We start from the raw sequence: 16000 nt of genomic DNA, 5'->3' as shown, positions 1-16000 counted from the left end.
TGTGGCTGTTGATCAGACAGCTGTGTTAGCTTCAACTGTTTTGACTCAAACTATGAATACTACTGTTTACAGGTCTCAGATGTGGGTGCAGTAGTTATCAGCAGTAAGGAGAGTTAATTTTTTTGCAAGATTTTAAGTTCAAGGAAGAACTGGTTATTGCTTGACTTTCGGCTTCTGTTCATAACTGTCCTCTACCCCTTAGAGTTGTTTTGAAAAAGAAGAGGGGATGGAGAAAGATTTGGAACTGGATTCCAGTTTTGTCTACCTGAGATTGTTTGAATGTTAAGAGAAAGCTATTAGTGAGAAACTTGAGAGGTGCTCCTTTTTTTTTCTTTTCTGTTCCTTCTTGTTCCGTTTTTCTCGTACAAATACTGCCTATAAGCTCATGGAAGTCATTCTGTTTCAAAAGATTTATGAAACATCAACTGGTGTTGAAAATAACACCTATTCTTGAAAAAAAGGGTAGATAACTTTCTTGTTGCTAAAGTAGTTTGGAAAGACATGAGTTTTTTAGTCATTCATGTTTTACTCCCACTGTGGTGTGAAGTGTAACTAATAGTAATTTTGCTATTTCAAAGCCATGCATTATACTTTCAGGTGAATCAAATCTCTGCTTCAAAGATGCTCTAGGTCATTAAGAGTGTTTAATTGAACAAAACAGCAGTACTGTTTCTTATATTTCCTAGTGCACAACTTGCCATTTTTTGGTTTCTTAGCTTAATTGTAGGTAGGTGACATCAGTCCGTAGAGATGTCTGTTTCTAGCTTTAAGCCTTCCATTGATTTTTATTGAATGAAATTATGGCTGCAGTTAGCTTGAGGAGTTTGTTTTCTCAGATACTCAAGACACAGGTTTTTATTTATCAGTAAGATATGGCTTGCTTCTTCTGATCTGTGCAATTATTGTCTATAAAAAGAAGATTTAAAAACTACTTAGGTACCTTAAGGTGGAGTTTTACGAGTACGCATTTCTTTTTGACAGCTAGAAGATGGACACACTTTATTTGACTACAATGTTGGACTAAATGACATAGTTCAGCTTTTGATACGTTCTGATTCTGAAGCTCCTACCACTGCATCTGTGGCAGATCAGGATGGAGAAGTCAATCCCTGTTCTGTTTCCAACTGCAAGAATAAAGTCAAAAAAACAAGCAGTGGATCACCCAGTCAGCCATCTACATCGTCTCGCTCATTTCTCATTGATCCTGGCATTGGATTGTACAAGGTATGTACAAACTTTAAAAGCTTGCCTGTGGATTTAATATTTTTTTTATTATTATTATTTTTTAAGAAACTTATTGTTCTATTGCATCATAGAGTGTATCCTCATTGCTTTCTTTTATGATTTAATTCCCCAATTCAGCTTAAATGAAATTTACATAATTTATACTGACTCTTGGAGAGTCATGAGCATGTCCCTTGTACCAGTCTCAGTTTTCAGGAGAGTTCTCAAACTCTGACACAGTGTGTTCTTCAAAACACATTCTTGAAAAAGTTTAAGTATCTTTGAAACGAATACTTTCTTGTGGACAAAAGAAACTGATGAAGAAAATGTGTTAAAGTGTAGCTTTTACCCTTTTTTCTTCAGGCCAAATAATTGTTTTAATACTGATGTTTCAATGCTGCATTAGAAGTAGACAAATTGTGTAAATAACACAATTTCTTTAAGCTATATGTTATGTAATGATACCTTTTTTAATGTAGATTTTTTAGGAATTGCACACCTAGTATTCATTTAGTTTTGTGCCTTGTTGAATTTTTCAGTATTGTTGTGAAGGATTACTTTAGAGTACCAGAAGTTTACTTTAATCAGAAAAGGACCAGTTTCCAGATTGCTCGCTTACTGAATATTTAGTAGAATGTGTGTATACAAATATATCTATGTGTATCTATCTGTAGGGAATGACAGCATTTCACCTCCTCTTAGGTGTTTCTCTTAGATAAGACATAGCCATCACAGTAATTATTTTGCTGGAAACTGTCCACAATTACAGAGAAGGAAAAGGAGGTTGAGGTTGCTGTTAATGGACAGACTTGCTACAGTGTTGCCTTAAGTCCTTGAAGAATTGACAAAGCTGGCTGAGAAAACCATGAGCTGGGTCTCTCTCTCTGTCTTATGTAGTACCTGGCTCAAGCAAGGCCTAAGGATGAGGCAATGCCTGGAGTGAAGCAGAGGCTGCATGGCCCGGTGTTGTTACAGTGGTGTACAGAGGAGCGCCTGTACCAGCCATTAGCCTCACTTCCCCTTTGCCATGTATAACAAACCTTGTTAAAAGTCTGTTTTCTTTATGGACTGCACAAAGGCTATGGGGCAGAGAGGTCAGAGAGCCTTTACTGCCACCTCAGCAGATGGACCGAAGTGTTTATTTTACCTTTTGTATCAACAGTTAATTCTGACCAAAAGTTACTAAGATCTTCATTAAGTCCTATTTGCATAGTAACTTTCACAAACCTAGGAATGCAGATGCAAAGAGAATGTCTGTGTAAGACCACGGTGACCACAGTCCCACCTGTAACATGAAATTGTTCCTTTTGGGTAGGACCAAAAATTATAATACAGAAGGGGTATTTTTGGGTCAAAACACAGAGGACGAAAACACCTCTATTTGCTTGGGATAGGTTGATGGACAGTGTTTCTCCTCCTCCCCTGAAGGGGCACATTTAGGTAGGCTTTGTACCTCCCAGTTGCATTGGAGCAGACTTGGGAATATTTATTCACACACACACACATGAATATTTATTAATGTTTGGGAGCATTTATTATTATAGCTGAATATGTAATAATATATATGGATTCTTATTAACATATATGAATATAGATATTTGTAGTGCTAGCAGATCTCTGTTAGTATTACTTTCTGTCATGACATGTATTAACACTCTGTGGTTAGTTCATTGTTCCCTGGCAATCCTGAACCCACCTCCTGGTTGATTCAATAAACTGCACTGTTGGTGAATCTGGATTGTAGATGTTACTGAACACAACCAGACCTAGTGCTGAATTAATCAGAAATCAAGCCCAGTTGCACCCAGCCCTCTGATCTCTGAGGACCGGCTGGAACACCACAGGTTCATTCTCAGCCAAATTTCTGATGCCTTAATGCAGCAGAGGCTGCCACGTGTGCATGCAAGGTAATTTCGGTTAGAATTCTGTTCATTCTCTGAGGAATCAGGGAGTCACAAAATCAGTAGCTTGAATATGGAGACACAAGTTTGTGTGCTTATTTTTTATGTCCATTTTTTATAATAGGAAGAACTTCAGTTCTTCAGTTCTGAAGCTTTACAATTAATCAATGAGTGTAAAAGGTAATAAGAGAAAGGATGGGGAGATGGGAGCACACAGCAGATAGACTGATCTGAGGAAAAGAGTACTAAAATGTTTATTTTTCAAAAATGTTACATTTCAATATGTTAAATATCAAGTAGTCTCTTAGCTTAGTCATTTTGTTCAGGATTAAATCAGAAAATATAACAGAGAATGGTGATATCAGCAAGCATACTCAAGGAAAACTGTTTTGTCAAATAAGCTGAAATTTTTGTGATGTCTCATTTCAGAGACCTAACTGTTTCTCCTTCATTACTTGTGATTACTTTTTCAGTCGTGTTTTCAATATATCTAAGCAAAAATTAATGGGTATAGTCACTTCACTGTTTTCTATTTATAGATAATGGTATGAATGTATACAGAGGATTTCTAATTACAGTATTTGAAGAAAGTATTTTTACCTGATATTGTAGTTCAAAGGTTATGAACTTATTTAACAGAAGTCAGTAAAAAAGGCCTAGGGCTTAATAAAGTAAGGCATGTTAGGTGGCTAAATAGGTAGTTGTATTTAGTGATTCTGCATTTCATTGTCAAACAATAAGGAATAGTTTACTTACTGTAAGAAACGTTTTGTTATAACTTATTCTGCCTGAGCAAAGTCTGATGCCTTGTTGGATCTTCATCCAGAGCTAGACTCAACAAGATACCTGTTGCTTACTCAATACTGTAGATAGTCTGAACCTCTGTACCCTGCTCTCTCTTTCTGCCTTCAGCTACCAGAAGTAAAGTTAGATGGTATGGAACCAGCAATTAAAAAAAAGCATTTAAAAAAATGGTAGAGTTGGTATTGAAAATAAAAGTTAATAATTAAATTGAATCGTTGTTAGGTGGTTAAAATAGTGATTTAAACAGAGTTCCTCTGTGTGTTGTATATTATGTAAATCAGGATGTTTTAGCTTGTTTTATATCCCAGTTGTACCTGGCATCTGATACCGTTCCATGGGCTCTAAAAGACTAGTAGTGGATGGATTTATGTGCTATTCTTGTTTTCTGTTACTAAGAATTGTTAGTGGTGTCTGGTCTAAACTGGGAAGCCATCTCAAGATGGACTTGGCATGAGTGAACAACACTGTCTTGGCTAAGCAATGGCCAGAAAGAGGAAGAATAACAGGATGAGTTGCAAGAGATCAGTTACGGTAACAGGGGTTTGGGTGTGCAGGAATGAAGTTAGAAAAAATAAAGCTCATTCAGAAGCATGTATGTGTTTTATTTTCTGATTCTCACGTGGTCAATTTTTCTTTCAAAAGACACTGACTGCAGTAAAAAACATTTTAGCCAAGATCACTAGCTTGGAATAAAAACCACACAAATGGACTCTGTAATTAAAATCAATGTTTGTTTAATACTGTTCACAAATAGCTACTAATAAAACATGTCTTAAACCAAACATCAGTCACACAATATAGTTGTATTAGGCTCTTCAGAAGTCTGTGGTAATAATTATTTGCTCTTACTCTTTGCAGGCGTGGGAAATACGTTGTGTAATTATTCGCATCAAATTACATATGAATTATAGAGGAATGATTGAGGAAGTTTGCATTGATGTATTGCTTTATTATTATTTATCAATTTTTTGTTGTTCTGGCTGTGGTTATGATGGATTTTAACTTGACTAACATGGTTTTTTTGGCACTTCCATAAGTGGTTGGAAGAAGTAGCAGCAGATGGGGAATCCTTAATAGTGTGTGTCTCATTCAGCTGTATTTTGGAGAAGAGGAAGTAAAGCACCACTTCAAGCTGCATCTAGTTCAAACATGTAAGATTACATAGGGATGCCTTCATGAAGGTTCCTTCTAGAAGTGCCAGAATTCACTGTTTATATTTAATATGTATTTATATATAATATAAAGAATATTTAATAATATTAAATATTTATAATATTTAATATTATTAACATAATTTAATATAATTTATATATTTATGTTAATAATGTCTATATTAAAATAGATTAATAGATTTAAAATAGGGTTGTCCTTTTCTGATTTGTTTATCATATGGCTGAAATGTCATCCTGGTAATAAGCTGTACTTCGAATACTGTAGATTCTAAGAAATTAAAATAAAAATACACATTGGTATTTTACATATGCAGAAGAACAAAACATTAAGTTTGGGAACTTACCTGAAGAAGAGGAATGGCAAGAGTAAAACAGGAAGTATTCCTTTAATGGGATAAACTTGTTAGCTCAAACTGCTGTTAGATACCTTTCAGATACCAAAGGATTGCTTCACTCTAAATACTAAAACTTCCTGAAAATGCAATAAGGTTATCCGTGTCTTAGAAATTAGCCTTAGGAGTGTGTGAGAGTAAGTATCTGTCTGGCACAATGTTGGTACCTGACAAAGACTGTAGCTTAAACCATATATGTATTTATGTATATGCATATCTGCATGTGTCTCATATTGATAATTAAAGATTTTTTATCTGCAATAGTTGTGTTGTAATAAGTTTTTCATACTTGGTGTACTGTTGAAGTGGTTTATAAACCTTTTCTTTCAGTGTTCTCAGTATTATTAAAGGAACATACATTTATTATCTGAACATTTGAGAAAATATAACATGATTTAGAATAGTGAAGTGGTTTGGTTTCTTAACACCAGTAATACTGTAAGTACAGAAGTGAGAAATTCTGGAAATGAGTTTCATTTCTTACAGTCACAGTTGACTGTGGTGGCAACGTTGTTTGATTTTTTCCTGTCCGTCCTTGGGTCTTTAAGGATTAAAAAAATCTTGCAGGACAGAAAGGTAGAAAGTTAAATAATAATTCCAGGTTGGAGGTTCAGGAAGGTCTGTAAACCCTTTGGTTCTGAGCTAGCATTTTAATACCGTGTGTGTTTTTCACAGCCATAAAGAACAGTTGGTGAAACAAGAGGAAAGGACAATGAAAGTGATCAGGCTAATTTTCAGATCTGAAGGGAAAAAAAGTTAGCATTGCTTTTTAAATTACATATAAATTATATTTATACTAGATTTTAATGAGAGGGTAATAAAGTATTGAAAGTGCAAATAAAAGTATTAATGACTGAATATTACTTGAACTTGCAGCTAGTTATTATAGTTGATTGTTTTACTGATAATAAAGTTAAGCAGTAGCATAGTAAGTTTTCTGATTTATTTTTTTCTTAATTGGATTTTATAAAATAAGCATAAATTCATTGTTGAATTTTCCTTTTAGATAAATGAATTGGTGGATGCTCGTGATATCAGCATTGGAGCCTGGTTTGAAGCTCACATAGAAAATGTTACCCGAGCAACAAAGGGACATAAGAATGGTAAAGCTCAAGGGAAGAGTGGTAACACTTACAAAAGGACTAATGGAAACTTAAATCAAGATCATTCTAGAGAAAATGCAAATAACTTGGACAGTACACCTTCCACATCTTATTCAGACTGTATGGACACTGATGAAGAAGCTATTTATCATATCAAGTATGATGAGTAAGTGCTCCTGATACTATTTTGAGGACATCACATATTGTTACTTGGTTTGTATAAACCAAGAATTTCTTGAAGAAGCTTGGAATCAAAGAATGAAAGTTCAATATTGCAACCAAGAAAAAATACTAAAAAATTTATAACACTTTTCAGTTGGATATAGCAAATCTATTGGCAGTAATGATGTTTTTTATGCCTAAATACTTGTAAAGTAATAATATCTTCTCCTTAGAAGAATATCCTTTCTATATCAGAGTATACTTCCTTTTACATAAGAAAAAAAAACTATATAACCAAAGGTTTACTGTTGGCTTTTTCAAGTAAGGTATTTTTTAAAAAATTATTCCTGTGTGTATGGAATTCCTCTAAACAGAGCTGGAGGAGAGCTCCCATTGAAGCAAATACTTGTTACTTGATTTGGATTTGTTTTATTTTTTTATTTATTTTATTTATTTACTCCAAATTGAGTAATAGTGCACAAAACTTAAGATCTGCACTTCCAGTAGACATTTGTTATTGAGAACATAATGACTGAGGACTTGAAACTGATCCTGAGCTGGAGAGAGGGCATTAAAAGTGGGGTTATTTTCAAGGTAGTTTGGGGTTTTTTTATCCTTTCTCTAGTCACAACAAATTCTAGAGCCTGCAGTGTGTGGGTGGAAGACCTTGGGTTTGAAAGGATTTTGTATTTATGGGCAGGCTTCACACCACTTCATTTGCTTGAGAAATTGTTCCGGATTTTTTTTGTAATAATGTGTTAAAGCAGTAAGTTAAGTTTCTAAAGGAATAAAATTTTAAATGAGTTGAGTATTTTAAATTATTGATACTGAGATTAGTAAAAATAGTGTAGTCTGTGGAATGTAAGATTGAAGTAGAAGGATGCTAAGTATACTAAATATTAACTAAATGTAGATATCCGGAACACTTTTTTAGAGTAGCTATTTCTACTTTACGTATTTTAGTATGTAACTCTGCATCTGAGTTAGAGAGAGCACTTTTTGTTCATTGTAGTAGTAATAGATACAACTTAATGCACTTTTTTGACTCTATGCTAAGTTTGGATTCCATATCTGCAACTTTAAGCATTTTACTTAAAATGTTAGAGAATTTAAATGGTGGAAGTAGAAATGTAAATACTTTATTGAATATTGCAAAAGACATTTGAAGATAACATAGTTAGCTATTATGATCCAAACAAAAATATTTTTCCTTGAAATTAATGTCTTTGATTGTGTGATTTCAAAGACCTGTCTTTTATATTATCTGATTTTACATCACTGTGGATATATAGGAGTTAGGAATAGGGCAAACATTTCTAAAAAATGTTTGTAACTGAATTTATGCAATGAATTTATGCAATGAAATTATGTTGTTGTTGTTTTGGGTTTTTTTTGTGGATGCTGTTATTTTTTATGAGTTGGACCTATAAAAGTAGAAAATGTTTCACAATAGTTCTGATTTTTCTTTCAAAGTGTAGTCTTACTAAACAAAAAGATTGACCTCTGTTAATGTGTACTTCACTTTCACCAGGTGGAGACAATCTTTTTACTCCTACAAGATGGTTATGTATAGTAACTGTATACACTTAGCCAACAAAATGAAGTAAGGCACAAAAGCATAATATGGCAAGATTGTCACAGTTAAGCTGCTCAGTCTAAGATAGTTAAAAAAGTTAAAGCTTTTGGAAAGAAAAATTATTGGAAAGTGCAACTTGTACATTTATGAATGATAAAGTTTTTGGTGGATGTTCCCGATACAATTCTTTTGGGGTCTTACTTCTTTTGCTTTAGTGTTACCCAACATGCACATTCCAATTATAACTACATTTGTGCTTCTACCACTTTGTTTTCATACATTAGTGTTTTTACCTCTGATGTCTATAGACAACACTTTGCTTGATGTGGATAAGTAGAAACATCATAGTGTGCTTTGACACACAGTTGCTCTCTCCGACAGAAATAGATTAATTTACCTCTTCACTCCTTTTCTTCAAGCTTCAAATCTTACTGTGAGTACTATGCCCTGCACAGTTAGTGGTGTGTGGGTGTTTTGTTTTTCAGGTTTGGATTAAGCATTTTGCTGCCAGATGTACTTGACATTTTCTAGTCTATCCTTGCAGTGTTGTTTTGGAGAAGCTCTTCTCCTTTTTATCTCTGATAGATGATGGTTCTCACGGGTAACAGTTTCAGCTCTGTCTTTCCTACAGCAGATATTCTTACATGACACAAAAACAATCTTTATCTAAAATAAAGTAAAAATTACTTACAAATGGAGGACATAAGCCTGGTGCCAGTAAAGCCATCAAAATTATTTTAATAGATTGGAAGGGCTATATGTCGGAGGTGGGCACAGGTGCACAACTTCTCAAATCATAACTGATGCTTTTCTGTCTGTTACATCCTTCCAGTTTGGAAAAAAAATCACCACAAAAGTTACAGTTGAGGGCTAGATCACCTGTAATGCATTGAATTGGTGTACTCTACCCCCTAGATCAGTATGGTCTCCTATACTAGCTTTTCTTAAAGGGTGAGGCAGGGCTTGTCCTTATCTTAAGTGAGAAAACTTAAACCGCTGCTTTAGCAGAGGTGCTGCTAGATTTACACATCACAAATCCTGTATAAAACCTAAGTGCTTTGATACACAGTTCTAGATTTCATAAAAGTGTTCCTCCTGTGAGGGACTCAGTGTTCATTTGTTCCTCTTTCCATTTCTTGTTTAAATAGTGTAGTTACAGTGAATATGACAGGAAAAAAATGACAGAGCTCTTTCTGCAAATAGTACAGTTAAGGGAAATTACCCTTTCTGGGCAAGAATTAATTATAGTAATTTCAAAGGGGTAACTAACTTTTGACTAAATAGAGCTCTTCTACCAGCTTTGACTGCCACAGATAGGAGGTACTGCATATCGCTCTGTGATTTTGTAGATAACAGCACTGGTGAGCTGTTTCCGTAGTGATTTTCTCCCACCTCTTCCACCACCAGGCCCCACCCCAGCTATGTGTTTAGTATTTAACTAAATTGCTGCGATAGTTAAAAGACCCACATATTTCTGCAGGGAGAAAACCTAGGGCTATTGGGAAGAACAGAACTCAGTTTCAGATTAAGCTGGAGTCACTATTCTTGCTAAATGCAAATGTTTTAAAGATTTGTACTTGTTTGAGAGCCCTAATTTCACTACACCAATGCTGACCTTCAGGCTGTACCAAATTTCTTGGCATCCATTTGTGGCTATGTAACTTCTGTGTGACAGTCCATCTTCTGCTTTCAGTTTCTGAATGCAGATTTTTCCTTGGTGGCAGCAGTTTGAAGGTGTGTTCCTGCTTTTGTTAGTGTACTTCCTCCTCTTAGACTTTATTCCCTGTATTTCCATTTCACATCTGCATTTGGGGGTATCGCAAGGAGCCATTAAACACTTTGAAGTCCAGGATGTGCTATCAGATTTCATACAATGACATCATACATTTCTTTCTTCTGCTCCCAGTAACTGACTTCAAATGCAGAAGAAATGAACCTGTCTTGAACATAAAAAAGCCAAATCCTGATTTAAAAAGACTTGTGAGGAATCCAACACATGCTGAGATCCAAAAGTTAACTGAGATAACTGTAGGTGATATCCACCACAGCTTGCTTAAGAATCACTTCCAAATCAGAAATAGGACATTTCAGTAGCTGAGGATATAAGGACATTCCTACAATATCAGCATTTGCCCTTTCCTCTTAACTTACTGTATTTCGTAGTTGTTACTGGTGTAGCACTGGTTATAGTGTACTTAGTTGCAGGGAGACAGTTGTCATTCTGTGAATATTAGCTTCTTGATCGTTAGCTCCCTGAAGCAGCAGGAAGACGTAGGGATTTAACCTAAGTAACTGGATTGCAATCAAGTAATGTCTTTCCCTTTCTTTTCTTGTTTCAGTCATTTGTAATAAAGTCTTTCCATTTGAGAGGGCTCTCTGCAGAAGCCACAGGGAGGCTGGATGTTTCTGCAGCATGAGAAATTTCAGTGTAATAACTTACATACAAGTACAGATTAAGTGTGACTCAAGTGTAGGTAACTTTTTCCAAGGCCATTGTTTTGGCTGATGATATTCCTGTCAGGTTTTATAACAATCAGAGAATTTAAGTTTAAACCATGAGGTAATATCTGCGTCATATGCCATAAAGTACACTGTGGTTATTTCTTCTAGGGAACTAATTGTTTCTCTTTACTTCATGCTTAATGTGAGCTGTGGAGTAATGCCCTCAGATTTTAAAGGGGTACCACACATTTGGAAAATTAGGATTTCACTGTATTGCCACAGAGGTCAAGAAGGTGTAGTCATCCTGTGTGGCTGTTGAAGCAATATGCAAGACACAGTCTTATAGCTGGAGAGCACAGGCCGTTCTGAAGCAATGAGGAGAAAAGTTCCAAGTACTGCCTGATCAAAAAAAACCACTTTCCAAAGTGTCATCCACATCTGAAGAGATCGTCAAGAGAATAATAGTATTAAACTTGCTATTACTTTTTCAAGGAATGGTTTGAAGATTAGACTTCCTTAACGGGTCCATTTTCTGAATGTTTTTAATTTGAAATCTTCAGTTTTAAGTAGTAGACTGAGATTGAATATATTGTATCTGAGAATTCACATAGATCACACTAATGATAAATTGATTTTTGGGGACCAAAAGACACTGTGGGCCATTCTCAGATGAGGTAGCCCCTACTTCTTTCTTATACTTTGCTTTCCAGCTGTGTACATCTGATAATGAAGTTGCATTGAATTTTGTGATCATGTGACTGTACAGGGAAGTGCTCTTGTTCCTAATATATCTAAAAAATTAGTGTTTACGAGGTGAACGTTACTGAGTTTTGTCGTTCATCAGTCAAGTAACTTTGCCCAGCAGGGCTGGTTATAGGAAAGATTCCCTGCTTCTTTGAGAGGTAGCTGCTTTGTCCAGCATTGGTGATAGCGCATGATGCAAACTGTTCTGTCTTCCATGAAGAAATGCCAAAATACATTCATTTGCATGCTATGTGTTTCTCAATTAACCCTTGTAAATGTTCAGCTGAGTTATTTGACTTTTTTTCTTTATATACATCAAACACAGGAAAGAGTGCAAATCAGGAGGATACGTGCTGCCAGATTCCTGACTGTAGTTTCAGACAATGAAGTCAGGATTTTTTTTGAAGGATATGAAGCTAATGGCTAGAAACATGACAAAATTACTGGAGCTATAGACTGTAGTTTTGTTGTAGCACTTACTTCCTTTTGTTATGTTGGAGAGTCTAGAATTTCAGAAGAGGAACAGGAATAAAAGCTATATTGTCTGCTAAGTAGAATGTTAAGACAATCTATTCCTAGGAGTAACACATGTTTTTTCTGACCTTATGTCAGTCACAAACCTTTTTTATAAATAGTCTGAGTGACTACTTGGAGCCCCTCTCCTAGCTATGTAGTTTTGTTTTCCAGTTCCTTATATCAGTGATTAGTTTGTTTACTCATTCAAAATTTTCACTTCATACAGTTTATTATGCAAAAGTAATAACACAGCTGCTATGTCAGATACTTTTTTTAAATATATCCTCACTAGAAAGCGTGCCACCAGAATCATTCAAACTTGAAAGTACTTAATGGGAGTATCTGCACACTACTGCTCTTCATTTTGAGAAGTCTGTTCCTTGTAAGGTTTTTTTTGTCCCGTTTGCAATTAGTTTCTGACCACATATTCTGTGTTTCACAATGTGAGTATTTATATGTGTTATAGTCCGGGTTTTGACAAGAGGCATTAATTTTAAGACTTTGATTTCTAATAAGTAGACACCTTGTGCAAACTGAAAAGAAAATAGTTTGAGGAGACAATCTGGGTGTTTCTTACGTCTTTTTAGAAAGGATTTGAGCTGAGGGAGGGAAGCTTTCTTGTCCTAGTATGTGTTTGAGAGAACAATTAAAATAATAACAGTTAAACACTTTTCATTTAAAAATTATTCTTTGCTGAAAAAATTGTGTGATTAGTGATTTACTCCTTATTAGTAATTTGCTACTTTTCTATCTTGATTTAGCTGTGTTCTCCTTCTACTCCTGAGGAAAGTTTTTTCAAAAAATGCATGACTTATTATGCATGATTAGTCTGCTATCTAGTGAAGTCAACCTGGTTTTTATTATATTCACATTACTTAGAGTTATAATACAACATTATTATATTACAAATTGAACATTCTTTGTATTTCTTACACTTCTGAACTTCTGTTTTGATACTCTTTTTTTTTTGGTTTATCTCCCTTTGGAGTATCCATGTTGTCCACACAGCACAGTGGTGTTAGACTAGAAGTTACTTTTTCTTGAAACTTAGAATTAAAGTAATTAGGAAAGTAAGATGGTTCTCTTCAGGCTATTAATACGGCTTCTCAGTGTTTAAGCTGCTTAATTCTGGCATTATTAGTTGTTAGGTAAGATTCTCAAAATCCTGTTTATGTTCCACGTGACTGATTTTTATCTATATTGATATTCAGTATCTTCCAGTCTGTCTTTTGAAATATATTATTTTTCTTGTAATAACAAATTACCAGACCTGCTGAATTTTTGGAAGTGCACAGCTCAACTACTCCAGTGATATTTTGTTTATTTTTCCCATTCATAATTGTGGCTTACATGGTCTTCCAGTGTAGTGCTTTTTGAAACACTGTCTTGTCTTTCTCAAATACTACAGCAAAGCAGGGCTATTTATTTCCTCAGGTTATAAGGAAGTGGGGTGGTAGGAATCTAGATTTTGTCCAGTTCTACCTTCTTAGTCAGATTTACCTCTTCTAGCAGTTCATCCCTTTCTGTTTCTTTTTTTGTTTTTACCCTTCTTTTCCTTCATTGCATGGCTGGAATTATTATTTTCTGAATTTTTTGTTTGAGAAATAAAATGCTTTCATTTTATTAATATTTTTTAATAATTTTAATTTTAAAATAATTTTAAATTTTTTGCATCTGCAGTAACATTTCTCACCGTACTAGTATGGAGAGTGGATGGGGAAGTCTTTACATTTGTTCCCAGAATATTATCTTTCCAGTTCTAATTGTTCTAGTAACAGCTGGGAAAAGTGTTAGAGGGTATGCAAAGCTGCAAGGTCTTCATTAATTATTCTTTGCTATGGAGACTGTCTACACAGATAGGAAATCTCAATAAATCCTTGCTATGTTAGTGTTAGAAATACTACAGAGAGGAATGTAATTAAAGGTAAATAGAGACATCCTATGGTGCATAATACTCATTAAACTCTTATGATTATGCTTGCTGGTACAGCTTCGTTTTCTCAGTATTAGTTGCCAAACATCCTGAAAACATAAAAAAACAAGAGACTGCCCCCAGCTGTTTTAAATTTAAAGGTTTAATTGTGCCATGTAATCTTCATTTTGACTGTACCAAATTTATGCTAGTCTAATTGTTTTCTCTTGAGTGTGATCTTAGGCTTTTAAAAGTAACTCAATAAATGAGAAAACACTTTCAGCGTATGTTCATGTCAGTTATGGACTGATGGGAAGGGTTAAATAGCTGTTAGCATTCACCAGCATCCATGAAAAATTTCTTTGTGTGTGAAGTTACAGCAGTAAAAGCATTCACTATCTATAACCCTTTGCAAAAGAAAAGTAAAATGTGGCAAAAGAAATCTCATTTGTTTTCTAAAGTTTGTAAGCTTGCATTTCTGACCAGTTGATTAGAGGAAAAATGCACACAGTGGAGAGTCAGCCTTCCTTTTCTTCCTTTGGAAAATAGTTCCTGTTTATAAAAGGGCTTTTTGGAGGTGTTTTTTGGTAAGTGATCTTGTTCTACTCCATTTTTTCTTGAGCTACTTCCAAGAACAACCGTGGAGACATTGTTAACGATGACAGTCTTTGAAATTCCTCACCAATACAATAGGAACAATCTGTTTTGAGTTGTATAGGGGTTAGAAAGATAATATGAGTCTGAATTTAGGGAAAAAGGTTGGTCCAAAGCTTGCCCAGGAAAAATAGAATCTGAAGACATTTCACTTTCAGAAGAGAATAGATTTTTCAGATCAAGATTAAATTTCTATGGATGTCAAGTCTTGTAAGTCACGTATTTTGATTTTCTTTTTTCAATAGTGACATGCAAACTTCTAAAATGTTTATTGGTTATTTTTACCATCCCATATGTATTTCTTACTTGATTATTTTGCTGTATACATAAATTGTGTCTATTTTTGGTTTAGCTTCTCTAGTTTCCTGATGTTTAAGCACTATTTTGGTTTGAGATCAAGTAAACTGAGTCTTTTTTTACTATGTTCTACTTGCTGTTTTCTGTAAACTTTAGGAAAAGTTTACTGTAAAACTATTGGCACTGACTAGTAGGTCAAACATAGCTGTCTTAAGATTTCAGTAGCCTGTTGTACAATAATGTGATGCTATTCATTACTCAATAGAATAGACATGATCTCTGGCTATTTTTTGTTTTGTCTTATATCCTGTAGGTGAATCAATCATCTTTTTTGTGCATAGTACAGTTAAAATATTAATAATTAATATAGTATAATGGTATGGTAATTCTTTTAGGTGAAAGTTGCATAACATAAAGGCAAATCTTCAAATGTTAGCTTTTCAGTATGCACTGAATTTGGAAACTACATGGGCAAAAGCACCTTAGTAAATGTGGAGTTACATCTTATGAAACTACTGTTTTGATAATGACTTGATCCCAAGCACCTGTCTTTGTATCATGTAACTTCTGTTGTGCAAAATTTTATAATTAGGATCTAAAATCAGGCTTTGTATTTAACTTTGGTACGTAGTTAGAGATATGTTCTTTTGCTTAGCCATTAGTTTATCTGAAGGTACACCCACTCTTAAACTGTTGTGGTTCATGCTTCTTTAAAGCACTAAATCTCCACTGTCCCTCAGCCCCCCACATCATCAGTAGCAAACTGGTGTGTTAGATTTAATAGAAGGCATAAAACAAAGCAAGATGAACTTGTTTAAAATATGTCCAGTTTCATTGGTGGGCTTTCAGTCAACTGTTCAGGACGTCCTGATTTCAGGCTATAGTCTGTCAGTCTCTTACTGACAGTAGTTTTAGTATTTCTTCCTGTTGTAAGTTGCAATGTGTGGTTTTCCCAAGACCTTGAAATAGTCTTCTTCAGTAAAGGGGGAGGCATGTTGTAAAGTAGTAGAATCATACTTTTATTAGTAAGAGTAAGATTTTCCAAGTAATATGTAGCAATGCTGTTTGGTAAAGGTGTATTAACTATGAGTGCTCTTGCTA

At 34.7% G+C, this 16000-nt stretch overlaps 1 protein-coding gene across 5 annotated transcripts in view; it reads left to right on the top strand.

Moving 5' to 3' along the window:
- UHRF2 (ubiquitin like with PHD and ring finger domains 2) overlaps positions 1–16000 on the top strand; it is a 78778-nt gene that overhangs the window by 13022 nt on the left and 49756 nt on the right. For all 5 annotated transcript variants that reach the window (XM_058827582.1, XM_058827581.1, XM_058827580.1 and 2 more), the window contains exons 2-3: positions 982–1224; positions 6500–6762. In XM_058827582.1, coding sequence (XP_058683565.1) covers positions 982–1224; positions 6500–6762 — 506 coding nt within the window. The remainder of the gene's footprint in view (positions 1–981; positions 1225–6499; positions 6763–16000) is intronic.

Source organism: Poecile atricapillus, chromosome Z (genome assembly GCF_030490865.1).
Source record: "Poecile atricapillus isolate bPoeAtr1 chromosome Z, bPoeAtr1.hap1, whole genome shotgun sequence".
In the NCBI taxonomy this organism is placed as follows: Eukaryota; Metazoa; Chordata; class Aves; order Passeriformes; family Paridae; genus Poecile; species Poecile atricapillus.
The sequence above is the reverse complement of the archived record's forward strand: the minus strand, read 5'-3'. Positions and strand labels throughout refer to the sequence as shown.